The following is a 14,636-nucleotide window of genomic DNA, read 5'->3' on the forward strand; positions in this document are numbered from 1 at the left end:
ACACATCAACAAACACATTTATTAACTAATTCCTTATCATCTTAAAAAAAGAACATAGTTTTAAGCAAACCACATTTCAGAAAGACTTAAACATTTCTTCTTCTTCTAATCCCTAGAGTTCCGGTTGGCTGGCTGCTTCGGTGATCTCAACTTTTCCGCCACCTGTTCATCAAATAAAGGCATGTAGTAGATTCGAGGCGTTGCCTTAGTTTTCTTGAAAAGGTCATCCAGTGTCAGGATTGGAACCTCCACAACTTTCTCTTCAACTGATGGTGCCAGAGGAAGCAGTTGTTGTTCCTTCTTTACTGCTACTTCTGTAGCTGAGAGTGGTGGTGGTGGTGGGAGTGGAGGAATCGCTGGACGAGCCTGTTGTTGGATTTAATAATGGGATGGGGCTAATACAGCAGTTGGAGGAATCGTCGGAGGATGAGACTCCACTCGCGTTTTTACTTCCTGAGGATCGAAAACTCAGCCACAAGAAATCTACCTCCGTTTTTAGGCCATTGTAGGTTGTAAACAGCATTTCTACTCTCCATTGCTTCTTCCACACGAGAATACTGCAATAATAAAAAATAACAACATCCAGATCATCATTCTTCTTTCAAACATGCATGCACTATAAGGGGTTATTCCTTCATCAAACAAGGCCTAGGAGGTTTTGAAGATGGAGGCACTATCAAAAGAAAAAAAAATATATCAAAAGGTCACACTTTAGTTCTCAATATTAGTATAATATTATTGATATTGCTAAGCTTACCAATTCTCTCATTCGGAGCACCAGACTTTCTTTTTACAGATGGTGCAGATATTTCGATGATAACTTCTTCAATAGTTTCTTGAGTTTTCTTATCCACTACCATCACCACAGAGGCTTCAGGTTTCTCAAAATCATCAACTACAGCTTCAACATTAGCATTTAGAGAGTCCAATTGCTTACTATCTAATGCATCATCATCCTCCAGAGATTCATCAACAGAAATTCTGTCCACAGATTTAACGGAATCAAATCTCCATTGTCATTTTTCTTGCTAATCTCGATCTCTGGCTTATCAACAACATCCATGGGATGTGGAGAGCCACCATCTGATGATGGTTGCCCCATCTCAGGCAGCTTAACATCTAGTTCTAGTTTCACAATATCAGCAATTATGTTATCCTTTAGGTATTTTTTTTCATTAGTTGAGTTAATAATATCACAATAAACAGAATTAGATTTTAATGTAATCTCTAAAGTTTGACTGACCGCAGATACCTGGTTACTTGGCTCAGAAGAATCGAGCTTCAACTCATCGCATAAGATCTCACTAGCTGCTATTTTAGGCATCATATTATTTTCGCGACCCTTCGCGAAACTGAGCTTGCTACTTTGCCTAACCTAAAATACTTGGATCTTTCCAACAATAACTTGCATGGCCTTGTTCCACCTTTTAGAAGCAACATTGTTGTTAAGCAGAATGATAATCATGACATAGGGAAAATATACTAGGGTTCCGCCGTCGTGGTTCCGCCGCTGCCATCGAGTAAAGAGAGGAGAGAAAAAAAAAATAACGAAATAAAAAAATTTGAATATTTATATAAAAAAATTCCCTTCGAAAGACTTACGCGTTACGTAATGAGGGTATTTTTATAAAAAAAAAAATAAAGTGATCACCAGAGTAATAAAATTTAGGCGGTGACCACAAATACAAATAATACAATCTTTAGGTTCATTTCGTCAAATTTCCCGGTTGTTGAAGATGCCCTAAATCTATCGTCCTACTTTACTAAATTAGAAAATAAATAATAAATTATTTATCATTTATCAAATTTCTCAAGAAAAAAAATTAAAAAGAATGTGGCCTTATTAATGTGAATTCTCTTTAGAATAGTTGATTGTGACAAATTTCTGTTTTTTTTATCTTTTTTAAACAATTAAATAAATATCCCATACTATTATTATGAATATAAAATTAGAAATACAGAGCAATGAAGTAGAGAATGAAAACAAAGACACAAATATGATGTGTAAAATCATTTGTAAGAGTTAGAAATAAAAAAAATTATACTAAAATAAAAATGATTATGTTCAGTTCAGACATTTGAGTGGAGAGTAAACTAAAAATTAAGTTAATTTTTTTTTTCACTCCTCTCAAACATTTCTATAGTGGAGATAAATTTTTTTCGAACGTGATCATATTCGGAATAAAATTATTTCGAATATGTTCATTTTCCCGATTCTCTTCTCCCGTAATGTTCAGGACAAAATTTTTACGAAAAATAATTATTAATTTTTTCTTTCTCTCCTTCTGAATATGATCATTTTCTCGAAAAAAATATTTTTTCTCTCTCTTCTACAAATGTGTCAAAATATATTGAATTTGTGCTCTTACTTTTGTTATAACTTCGCTCTCTAAATCATTTTTCATGATTACATAATTATTAATTTATTTTTAAATATATATAACCCATATCATTATTGTTTTTTATTTTCAATAATAAATATATAATATATCCTTATTATAATTTAAAACTTTTTTTTAGTAAAAATTAAAAATAAAATTTATTTTCACTTAGAGTTACTCAAACTATTTGATATATTTATAGAAAAAAGTTCACCAACAAATAAACTTTATTTAAATATTGTTAAATATTTTTTAAAATTAAATATTTATTTTTTCCCTCTAATTTTTTTTATCAATTAATTAATCAATCAATCTCTTTTTATCTATTTATTCTTCCTTAAGTCTTATTTTAAAATTGTTTCTTTTTAGAAACCAATACTTTAATATTATTATTTATAAAACAGTTTAATGTTTACTAAAATATTTATTTCTATTAAAAAAATTAAATTCTAAATCAAATATTAAACATAAAACTATTAATTTCATTTTTATTTATATTAAAAAAAATTAAAAAGAAATCTTTCACAAAAACAATAAAGTAAAACAAAATTTAAAAACAAAATTCCTATTATAATTTGTTTGTGAATTTTGTCTTACTGTAATGTTTTTTTAGAGAATATATATATATATTTTAATATAAATAAAAATAAAATTAATAGTATTTAAGTTTAATTTTTAATTTTGAATTTATAATTTTTAAAAGAAGTAAATATTACTGTAAACATTGAAAAAATAAAAATAATCAAATATCAAATTCTAATATAAAATATAATAATATAGAAAATTAATTAATTAATTAATAAAAAAATGAGTAAAAAAAAATGAATATTTAATTTTTAAAAAAATATTTAATATTGTTAGTAGAAACTAGACCATCGTTAATAGTATATACGGTTTAAATAAGTTTTATTAATATATATTTATTATGTATTTCTAACCGAAATTATTCGATTAATTGATCAATCATATTTATATTTTTTTACATATTTAAAATATTTGATTTAATTAAAATAATTGTGAAATGAAATTATTTGAGAACACGCGTTAGTTAAAGAAAAAAAAAATCTGATTTAAGAAATTTAACGGCAAGACAAAGCTGAGACTTAAATAGGTTCGAGTGTTAAAACTGTCCACTTGAAGTCGTCTTTCTTTCACTTTCTCTACTTTGGATCTTATAGAGTGAGTTATGGTGATTCTTGTTGACGCGAAGAGTAAGTTCCTTCGTTAATTCACAAATCTACGTTGTGATCTTTGAATTCGGCGCTTGAATCCTGTCCGTCTGGACTTGTTTGATTCTTCTCTGTTAGGTTTTTTCTTGCGATGATGCAGAATTCAGTGAACCAGCCGCACGAGTCAGATCAAGGAAACAGGTGACGATGATACTCGCGTTTCTAGTATATTCATTTCTTTATGAGTCTGCTCATTCATTTGCTTGTTATTTAGATTACGTTCTGTTCATGAAACCAGATATTTCAGTTATTTATTTTCGTATTGCTTTTGCTACTGATTTGATGTAAGGATCTTGCATTTAGGAAGAGATTATTATTGCTTTATTTGCGATTGACATGGATGTTAATCAACTTAGTTGCTTATTTATTTCCCTCTAGGTTTTCTGGTATCATTGTTGGAGGATCTTTTCCTTTTGAACTGAATCCAAGACTCGGCTTAGCCTAATGGTTCTAGATTATGTATAACAATGAATATTTCTTTCCAAGTATTTGAAAATGATTGTGTGTCCATTTCGTATGGTGTAATTGAGTACTGATGTTAGAGGTATTGAGCATGATTTGCCTCTGTAAATTGTGGAACATAGTGTTTACAGGTCATTTAGTTATCTTAAGATGAAGATTCTCTTGCAATCTTTTCGTTGAAACATTATTATTATACAGAATAAAATGAATTTGTGGAATTGCACGACTTTTGCAATCTCGCCACATTAAACACAATCCAACTTTTTCAAAATTTCTCACAGAGAAATACTAATCCGAAACACTCCAGAATAGACACTCCTAAATAAAAGACAAATTCATACCATTATATTTCTAGCCTTTCCCATTTGTCTTTCACTTTCTCTTACCAAAATCACACTGGGTCCATATCTGATTTTCTACACAATGTCTCATTCTGGGATGAGTGGCATTGTTTTAGTTCACACAAACCTTCCTTACCTGTCTTTAGTTCAATGGAATACAACTAGATTCAATTCCTTCCTTTCTTCCTGGACAAATTTTTTTCAATCTTTGGCTTTGATTTTTACCACTATCATCTCTTCTTTCATAATATGTTCTGCCCTTTTTTTTCCTCTCCCGAACATTTATCATTCTTCTCTACCCACCTCATAGACTTCTCTGGCAAGTGCACACCGGAGTATGGTAGAATGAAAGATTTTCCTCTTGTCACGATGGCACACCATTATTTGATATCTCTCCACTTCCTTTTCCTTTTGTCTGTTCTTGGTCTTTTCTTTGATCAGTCTTTATTAGCTAGACGCTTGATCGTTGGGCACACAAACACTTACTTCATCAATGGAGTCATAGTCACATTTAACCAAAAACGGATCTATTTTAACTCCCTTTACTTGTAAGAGTACATCCTGGATCTGTCACATCCGAGAAAGACATTGATTGAAGTCTTTATATCATATTTGAAAATGGACAATCAAAGAACATATGATCATGGCTTTTTTCTCTTTCTCCACACAAAACACGTCGTAGAGATATATTGGCATAATGTGTTCTTAGTGCTCAATCTCTCTTGCATAGCCAATCAAATGATAAATTATTGTCTTGGAATACCCTTATTAGTTGACCACACAAGATTTTTCAATTACATTCTTTCTCGTCTCAATCTAATACATCCCAAACCTTGCTTAAAGTAAATTACCCATAATGCTCTCCTTGCCATTTGAACAAATTATCTCTTGACTGTGTCTTTATTTCTCATAGCTTCATGCAATTCTTGAATAATGTCTCATCTAGTCTCTTATATGATATCCCCAAGCCGTGGATGCTTATCTTTTTAGTTATGGGACGGAACCTCCTTTCATTGCCTCCTAATCTGACTAACCATGTGGGCTTAAGATCATACTAAAAATATTAAACTAGTGCCTTTTCCATTCTCTTGCAACTTAGGTGTCTCTTTTATAAACTAGATAAAACAATTGTATTGTCTTACATTATAGAAGCTTATGGTACATTTTAATTTTTATTTGAAAAGGAACTACATTATAAACTGCAGAAAACACAAAGATTGTGTTGTCACTCTAACAGGTACAACCAATAGAAGCATATGTTTAATTTGTAAGGAGTGTGGGTTGTGAGAAGATGTTTTATCCACCTTGATGGAGAGATAACATTAGTTTGATAGAAAAAAAAGTTTATTTTATGTGTCTGGCTATTTTCAAAGAAACAAAAATTACTTAGTATCTTAAGTATTTTCCCCTTTTATTTTCTTATCCGTGCACTTATATTCTGTAGATTTCTTTTGACGTCTTTCATTTATTAATATAAAGTTGAATTAAGATCCACTATGAACATGTTCAAAATTTAGCATAAAAAATAGATCCAATATGATGAAGACATCAAGGAAATTAATTAGTGAACATAGTACATGAGTACCATGCATATGTTTAGGCTGTTTTATATCATCTATTCAACTTACAAGCAATAGAAACTGGTGCCTTTTGTGGTTGCATTTAGGAGGCAACGTATGAGTTGATATCATTGTCAATTTTACAAATCAATAAAAATTGGTAGGTTACTATAGGTGCATTTTAGTCAAAAACATCTGATGGATCGCTACATAAACATCAATTTTATTCAGGGTTCTTTATTTTTCTAATTACAAATGAAATCTATTCTTCTTTTTTCCTTTATCTAATTACAAATCAGGTTTGCAGTTTTTATTATGCATTATCCAGTTCTTATACTTATATCTTGAACTTTTGCTAAATCTGATGTTTCACATCTTATTCAGTAATATTAGCAGTATGGGAGATTCTGCTGCGATAACAATAGAGTTCCTTCGTGCAAGATTGCTGACTGAAAGATCTGTCTCCAAAGCAGCAAAGCAGAGATCTGATGAGCTGGCCAAAAGGGTAAGTTACTGTTAAGACTAATAAAGATAATTTTATAGGAAAATTGTGTAAATGATGCCGTATAGACTACAAGAGTAAATTCAAAAGTAATCTTAGCCATGAACCTAAAAGGATAATTTTCCAATAATCAATCACAGTTACCTTGACACCCATATTAGTAAGCTCTGGTTCCACTGTTTGATATATTATACTGACCTTTTGGGCAACTTTTACGAGCTTCTTTGTATTATTACTGTTCAGTCTTCATTGATTTGAAATAAACAGTTCTGTGATGATCACAGGTACTGGAGTTGGAGGAACAACTAAAACTTGTTTCCTTGCAAAGAAAGAAGGCGGAAAAGGCTGCCAATAATGTCCTTTCTATTCTGGAAAGCCGTGGAGTTTCCGAGTTTTTAGAAGAATTTGATTCAGGATCTGAGCTAGATGAAACCTTGTCTAAATCGAAAACAAATAATAATTTGTCTAAAGAAGAGGAAAGTTCTGTCTGTTCGAAGACATTGCATGATGATTCTGATGGTTCTGAAAATGTAGCTTCTCCTCTATCAGGTAGAAGCTTGTCTTGGAAAAGTGGCAGGGCTTCTTCATCTTCTCGTGAAAAGTCGATCGATTCATCTACTAGGAAACAGGGGACAAGTAATTACAGAACTTTTGTGCCTTCGTCATCTAGACGCCGAGCGGGTAAATCTTGCAGACAGATACAACGCAAAGAGATAAGGTGACTTAGTCACTTACTGTTATTTGTTTGTCTATTCTGTTCACAATCTAAGACATAGTCTGATCATCATTGAGAAAAAAAAATCCTTGTACCAAATGAAGTAAATAATAATTACACTATAATTTAGATCATATCAGAAAAATAATTTGAATACCAGATTTAGCAACAAAAATAGATTATAATTCGGATCTTGATCCAAAAAACAATCTGATTATGGTCTCACTTTTTCCTTGAACTGAACATCTCAATTTTCTTGAGCTTGGATGGCACATTTTATGCCTTGTTTGATGTGAGTTATTTGAGATTATTTCCAAATAACCAACTATCTAATCAACAATCTACTCGCCAATCACATTATTCATCATTAACCGAAATACTAAAATATCTTCTATTTAAAAAGTATTGTACTTAATCATCATAAATTTATACCCCTAAAGTATTTTTACCCAGATAACCTGATTTTTTATAACCTACAGCAAACAAGGTTATTTGGTAATAACCACTTGATTATTACATAACCCCATATCAAGCAAGGCCTTAGTGTGTGAAGACTCGAATTCATGACCTTGAGGAAATAAGTTTTTGCGCTCTACCACTGAGCTATGAGTCTCCACAAGGCCTTAGGTTATTCCGCACAATCTCCAGTATTTGTGGGGCAATCATTTACATATATTTTAATTTTTTTAGATTGTGAAGTATTTATCTTTAGTATTTTGGTTTTCAGATCAGCAGTTGATGATTCGCAAATCAACGGGAATATGCCTTGTCTTGAAGGAGATAGAGCTGCTAATAGTTTAGAGGTCTTTCCTTTGAACGGTGAGATTGAATCTGATAACTATAGGGAAGAACTTGAAAACCAGGACTTGCAAGTTTCACCTGGGATCTTGCAAGGTCAAAAAAATGCACATGAAGGCAGCTATCAGAATGGACATGAAAGTAGCAAAGGCATGGAAAAAGCTCTAAAGTATCAAGCACAATTCATAGGGCAGTATGAAAATGAAGAAAAAGCTCAAAGAGAGTGGGAAGAGAAGTTTAGAGAGAACGAAAACAATATCACGGTATGCCTTATCACTCTTGCTTTGTCCTAAGAATTTCCCTCAATAAATGATTGCCAACAAAAAAAGAGGTAAAGAAAAAGAAGGTAAAACCCTTAAGAAAAGAAGAAAAAAAAATTCTGCCTTTATAATATTGGAACCTTCCTTTGTCTATCTTCATATTTTAGCTTCTTGCAAGCTTTGAATTGTTATTGTTTTAGGTGCTTCCTTGATTCTTTGTATAGAACTAAGGCCTTGTTTGATGAAGTGCCAAATAACCCTTTGTTTCATCTGTCACTCCATCAATCAAATCATTAACTGAAATACTAAAATACCTTTTCATTTTTATAACATTATAAAATATTAAATTCAAATGATATGTTAGTCATTTAACCCAAATAATCCACTTTATCATCAAACAAGGTTTTCCCCCCCAAAAAATGGATTATTTAAAATCAAAACCTACATCAAACAAGCCCTGATTCTGTGAATTTTCTTTTGTTCAAGTAAATGCTGATTCAGGCATTTTGGTTATACTATTTGCAACTGATAAAGGACTAGAAGAGAATAACTTCAAAATTGCTGATAATGGTAATGAAACCAGTGGGAATAAATCTTTTTCATAAATGAAGTAACCTCTGTGATGCAAACTACACAGCACTATGATATGTTTAGATTGCCAAGTTCAAATTAAGGTTTAGCCTTATTCTTTACAGCTCTTGGCCTTGTTTTATCTGGGTTATTTGAATAACTAAGTGATTATTTCCAAATAACATTTTTTGATATATGTCATAGAAAATCACATTAGAAGTTTAAATATATATTGAATAAATAATTAATTTTCTTTCTAAAATAGAGGGTATTTTGATTCGATTTGAATGATGTAATTGATGATTAATCTTCTTGAATAACCCACAACAAATAAGGCCTTAATCATGGATCATTCACAACAAAAACTTGTGGAGTTGATACTGCATGTGTGTTTATCTGCGATGATTTAGTTTTCCCTTAAATCCCTTCTCAAAAATGATTATTGTGAACCACAGAATTCTGGCGAAACTGGATTTCATTCTGATGTTTCTGAGGAAAAGGACGAGACAAAGGAAAACAACACGTCTAAAATTCAAGAAGCGAATTCACAAGTTGAAAACAGTTGCTTGGCGAGTGAACTAACCCCAGGACAGTCGAACTGTTTGCACCCGGTTCTGACTGTGAATATAGAAATGAAAGAATCTGGAAAGAGCCAAAATGTTGTTATTCCCGATAAATCTCTAGTTTCAGAGTTCAGCGGAAGGCAAGACAACCAAAACAACAAATATCTGAACAGTTCATCCGATACATCTAAACCTGCATTTCCCTCCGGTTTGCCTGAACCTCATGCGATTGTGCCACACGCAACCACTAGCGAATTGGGATCCGTTCTAGGGGCGCTTAATCAAGCAAAATTATCACTTCAACACAAATTCAACGCGCTCTCTCCTTCCAATCAGATGAATTTAAGAAGGAGACCTTTCGAAACCAGATCACAGATTCCCACAGTGGGAGGGCTTTTCAGAGTTCCGTCTGAGCTTGAATATGGAATGAGAACTAACGCCATCAGTTTAGATTCTCGACCTAGATTGACTAACTACCATCACGATACTGCTGGTTACGATCCATTTGTATATCGAAAGCTCAATTTAAATGCTTCTACAGGCGGTTATAGTTATCCCATGGCTGCTGAAAATAGATCAAATGTTGAAACTACTGAATTTACTAGGCCATTAGCCAGAATTTCTCCCAACAACGAGATGCAATACCAGTTGTTTCACTCTAATAATAATAATAATACAATGGCTGGTGGTGAACGATTCAGTCAGAGTTCTTCTTCTACCACAGAAAACAACGATTATCGATATCCTGCATTTCCATTGAATACTTCTTACATTGGTGGAGTTTCAAGTATGTATTATCCACCAAACAGCCACTAGAAAGTAGAGAGGAAACCGATTGTCATCATTTTCCACAACATCGGCTGGCTGGCTGCAGTCTATTTTGATCAGGTACTTAGTAAATTTGAATAGCTGGTAACAAAATTCACTTTGTATTTAGAATATTTTCATAAAATAAAATAAAAAAATTTTGGGATATTTAATTCCCCCTCGTCTATTTATTAGCTGTTAACTTGTAGAGAAATAGAGTGTACAAGGGGTCATTGTATTATTATTTCAACAATGGTAAGATTTTATCAGCTGAGATTTTTGTTATTTCTCCTGCCCCTATAATATGTTTGAGTAATATTTTATCAAAATCACCTTTGAATTATTGTCAAGTAAAAATTGATTAATTTTAATTATTTAAACTCTATTAGGGTGTGTTTGGTGAAGAGGGAATTGGAATTGCAGGGTCTATTCCAATTATGTTGTTTGTTAAGGGAATTAAATGTAGAAATTTGGAATTTAAATTCAGATTAGTGTATTTATTAAGGTTTGATGTCCATCACTTGAGTAAATTGAAACTCTTCTAATTGGAACTAAAATTATTTTAGTGTCACTGGTCACACCCTTAGTCAGGCGGACCTACAAGGGGGGCTCGGGCCTCCCCAACCAGGATAAAACTTTTAATAAGATATTTTATATATATGTTTACCAAATTAAGCTTTGTCCTGCTGGTTTTGGAGCTGAAATATATAATAACTCTCACATTTCTTTTATAATAACCTAACATTTCTTTTCATAAAATTTTTATTTTATACCAACACTATTTTCTAATATTTATAATAAACTAACACTTTCTTTTATAAAAAATAATAAAAAAACTAATTCATAATTATATTATTCTAATTTTAATTATAATTTTATTAAAGTAATTATTATTAATATTTTATTTTATAAAAAAAAAATTCGAAGAAACAATATTTATAATAATACATAAATTTTAGTTAATATATAAATAAAATTTATTTATACAAGTTAAAATATAAAGAATTATATATAAAATAATAAAAATCATATAATATTATTATTTATTTTAAAACTACATTTATATTATAATATATATATATATATATTATTAATTTTAATATAATTAATAATATAAATTACTTATAAATATAAGGGTAAAATAATAATTTATAGTAAAATATTATTTTATATTTCTTAATTTTAAATTAGTTTTAAATTATTTCAACAAATAAATATATTTGTTAGATTTTATTTAGGGGCCTAGAGTTGTGACACATATTTATTTTTAATTATTTATTTTATGTAGGATATAGAATAATGGAGATGTTCTATAAACGAATTTGTACTCTACATCACATGACCAGCATGAGTCTTCTCAATCAATTAATGAGTCTACTAACGAGTCTAATGTTAGTGATCAAATATACATGTTTAGAATATAGCATATCAAAAGATGCATCATTTTGTTTTTAGTGTTATTTTTTCAAGCATTTAAATAGAGAAAACGTAGATGATACATTTATAGGAGATGGGTACAAAAATTGGAAAAGGGCATTAGAAAGATTCAATCGTCATATGAGAACTTCAAATAGTTGTCATAATGAAGCTAGAGTTCAATTTGAATCATTTTAAGATCAAAGACATAACGTGAGAAACGTTTTACGTACACATGATCGTGATATATAAATAAATTATCGCACTCGTTTAACGACAATGTTTGATGTAACACGCTTTCTATTGAGGCAAGGATTACCTTTTCGAGGACATATGAGTCAAGTAGTTCATCAAATAAAGTTAATTTTCTTGAATTGATTGGTATAGTCAACGTAATGAAGATATTTTGTCTTCTTTTGTACCGACTCATGGATAAGAATAATTTAGTAATTGTGCTTGTTAGTATTTTTATGTAATTATCGAGTATAATTTTAATTAAAAAAGCATTTATTTGATAACCAAAAAAATGCTATGTTACTGTGTATTTGGCCCCCCGAGAAAATATTTCTGGGTCCGCCACTGCCCTTAGTATAAAAAAAATAATTTTTTTTTCTTATACCCTTTTATAATTGAGTAGTATCAAGTTGTATTGTTCAGGTTTTGGTCCGCTATCTCGAATAAGCCATTATATGAACTTGTTTTTGCTCATTTCTTAAGAATAATGGGGTTCTCAGCATTGGTTTATAGAGTTTTAATGAACAAGATTAAATGTTTTCTATATTGGATTTTTTAAGAGAGCATTCGAACTAAGAACTACATAAAAGATCAATAGCTTACTCCATTAATATATATAAAATATTTGTACTGATGTTGTGCTGTCCTCTTAACTCTTTTAAGGAAAAACAAATCATAACTAGAAAAAACATGTCACTGAAGCTTAAGAAAAACTGTGAATTGTAAACTCCAAATACTACTAGTACAACGTTAATAACCAAATGTAGATTCAAAATCTGGTTTGAGGCTGGAAGGTGGGGGTATTTCAGTCTTTTTATGATTACCCTCCTTCTCAATCAAACCTAATCTTCTTCGGAGCAGGCGGATTGCTTCCCACCTGAAAATGACAAAATAATGTACATGAACACAAACTCATGGGCGGGTTTGATTTCTCTAAATCCAGAAACAAAAGTGAAATGTTGGTTGGTTAAATAGACAAGTACACTTATAATCCATGGAAATAAGCAAGACAGAAAAATACATCATCAAACAAGTATGACTTACAATTTCTGGGCATTCATAATCCATACCAGCTGCCTCTATCTTCTTCCTCCTTTTCTTATCCCTTTTCATGATTCCTTCAACCAATTTCTTGTGCCCTTCCAATGTTCTTTCCTAAAGCATCAATTCTCATAAGCAAATCTTACATACTCTCTTATAATGAGATGTTGTATTACATGCATCAATGTGTTTACATACCTTGTCGTGCCTTTTCCTCTCGATTTTAACCCAATCCGGAGGTTTGTAAAAACGGTTAACACCACTCCACCTAAATAGTAGAATAGATAAGTTATACAGATCCTAAGCAATGCATTGGTAAACAAACAAAAAAGCACACAAGGATCATTTTCTTACAATTTTGGATGAACATTTTCAGGTTCAATCAGGTGAACTTTCAGCATGTGTTCACACATAAGATAATTATGCATGCACTCGGCAACAATTTTTGCAACCTGCATTGCATTCATTAACACAATGGGTTGTTAAAATTGAAAGGCATATAGAATATATTTCAACAAAGCAAAAGTTAGTAATGGAGAAATGTATAACCTCAGGGGACTCAAATTGGATGAAGCCAAAGTGCTTTGACTTTCCAGTCTACAATATATCATGTCACAACAGAGGGTAAAATTAGTAATGAACACAAATTTATAAATAGGATTTCTCATTAACTATCTGCAACCGCAAAGCAAATTGTTCTATGCAAGGCCATGTTCTATCTCGGGTTGTTTGAGTAACCAAGTGTTATTTCTAAATAATCAGCTTTGAGGAGATTAATAAGTAGACTGTACATAGAGGGTTATTTGAAATTAATCTCAAATAACCCAAAATCAAACATGGTTCAGGTAAAAAGATTCTACCTTCTTATTCCTTGCAATTCGAAGTTTCTTGACAGTGCCAAACTGTTTAAAAAAACCTGCAGAAAATAAGAATATGAAATCTACCTTTTTACCAGTAAGATGAAATTACACAATTTTACAATATGAATACATGATCACACACCTTCCATCTCATTCTCATAGAACCCGTGTGGAATATGACCTATATAGAGGACTGTAGCCTTACTAGACAATGGTACACTTTTGGCAAGTTTAACACCAGGACCCCCTTCAATTGGCTATCAATGTTTGGTAAATAAAAAGATCAAATATGATTTAAACAAATTGTTCATAATGATCATGAAGGAAGTAGGGAGAATACCAAGAAATCTGCAGTTTCATCTTTGCCACCTGAAAATTTTGATGATGCTTTTTTTAGACTTTTCTGCATACGTTTCTTCTCCTTTATACCCATTTCTCTACAAAGAAAAAAGATGCTAATTGAGAACTCTCAAATCTAAATTCAACTGTGTAGAAAATTAATCGAATTTGCATTACATATGAATATTCCCACAAATCAATGTATCGTAGCGTCAAGTTAATCAAAATAGAACTCCCAATTTGAAGCGTAATCACAGGAAAATAAATCCAGAACCAAAACAAACGATTGAACTTGTTTCAAGATCACGTAGAACTTTCTATAGGAACTAGAACTGAACTGGAGAGATTAAACACCTGATTCTTAAACGATGATTTAAACTTACAATGATAGAGAATAAACTCCGCCTGATGAGTAATTTTCGATTAGACTGTTGTTGATGCTTCACACTTCCTCTACTCCGATCAGAAATTCCGAGCTCGGCCGTCGGAACTGGAAATTGATATTCAGAAAAAGTTGCGGCCGATTTCTTTCTTTCGTCGTCTAGGGTTCCTTTTTATA

The 14,636-nt window shown here is 31.4% G+C and overlaps 2 protein-coding genes across 3 annotated transcripts; one reads left to right on the plus strand and one right to left on the minus strand.

Annotated features, from left to right (window-relative positions):
- Positions 1 to 3,517: 3,517 nt before the first annotated feature.
- LOC124910725 lies at positions 3,518 to 10,472 on the plus strand. 2 transcript variants are annotated; one of them, XM_047451404.1, is made up of 6 exons: positions 3,518 to 3,592; positions 3,689 to 3,751; positions 6,357 to 6,477; positions 6,759 to 7,192; positions 7,917 to 8,250; positions 9,273 to 10,472. In XM_047451404.1, the coding sequence occupies exons 2-6, from the start codon at positions 3,702 to 3,704 to the stop codon at positions 10,194 to 10,196; spliced, it is 1,863 nt and encodes a 620-aa protein (XP_047307360.1). In that variant the 5' UTR covers positions 3,518 to 3,592; positions 3,689 to 3,701; the 3' UTR covers positions 10,197 to 10,472. The 2 variants fall into 2 exon arrangements, with proteins under 2 accessions (XP_047307360.1, XP_047307358.1); XM_047451402.1 differs by lacking the exon at positions 3,518 to 3,592 and having other exon boundaries at positions 3,601 to 3,751.
- A 1,951-nt stretch (positions 10,473 to 12,423) lies between these two features.
- On the minus strand, positions 12,424 to 14,636 carry LOC124946050 (MKI67 FHA domain-interacting nucleolar phosphoprotein-like). Its single transcript, XM_047486605.1, has 9 exons — positions 14,461 to 14,636; positions 14,079 to 14,175; positions 13,881 to 13,995; positions 13,739 to 13,794; positions 13,428 to 13,475; positions 13,233 to 13,330; positions 13,077 to 13,146; positions 12,882 to 12,992; positions 12,424 to 12,714 (listed from the first exon to the last, which is right to left on the minus strand). The coding sequence occupies exons 2-9, from the start codon at positions 14,169 to 14,171 to the stop codon at positions 12,670 to 12,672; spliced, it is 636 nt and encodes a 211-aa protein (XP_047342561.1). The 5' UTR covers positions 14,172 to 14,175; positions 14,461 to 14,636; the 3' UTR covers positions 12,424 to 12,669.

This window comes from Impatiens glandulifera, chromosome 7, assembly GCF_907164915.1.
Source record: "Impatiens glandulifera chromosome 7, dImpGla2.1, whole genome shotgun sequence".
Taxonomy (NCBI): Eukaryota; Viridiplantae; Streptophyta; class Magnoliopsida; order Ericales; family Balsaminaceae; genus Impatiens; species Impatiens glandulifera.

Excerpts from the sequence above, each read along its gene's own strand:
- LOC124910725 (XM_047451404.1), top strand. The coding sequence starts at position 3,702 with ATGATGCAGAATTCAGTGAACCAGCCGCACGAGTCAGATCAAGGAAAC. Across the intron at positions 7,193-7,916 it reads ATACAACGCAAAGAGATAAG|ATCAGCAGTTGATGATTCGC; the intron begins GTGACTTAGTCA and ends TTTGGTTTTCAG. Across the intron at positions 8,251-9,272 it reads AGAACGAAAACAATATCACG|AATTCTGGCGAAACTGGATT; the intron begins GTATGCCTTATC and ends TGTGAACCACAG.
- LOC124946050 (XM_047486605.1), bottom strand. The coding sequence starts at position 14,171 with ATGGGTATAAAGGAGAAGAAACGTATGCAGAAAAGTCTAAAAAAAGCA. Across the intron at positions 13,795-13,880 it reads CTATGAGAATGAGATGGAAG|GTTTTTTTAAACAGTTTGGC; the intron begins GTGTGTGATCAT and ends TATTTTCTGCAG. Across the intron at positions 12,715-12,881 it reads ATTATGAATGCCCAGAAATT|GTGGGAAGCAATCCGCCTGC; the intron begins GTAAGTCATACT and ends TGTCATTTTCAG.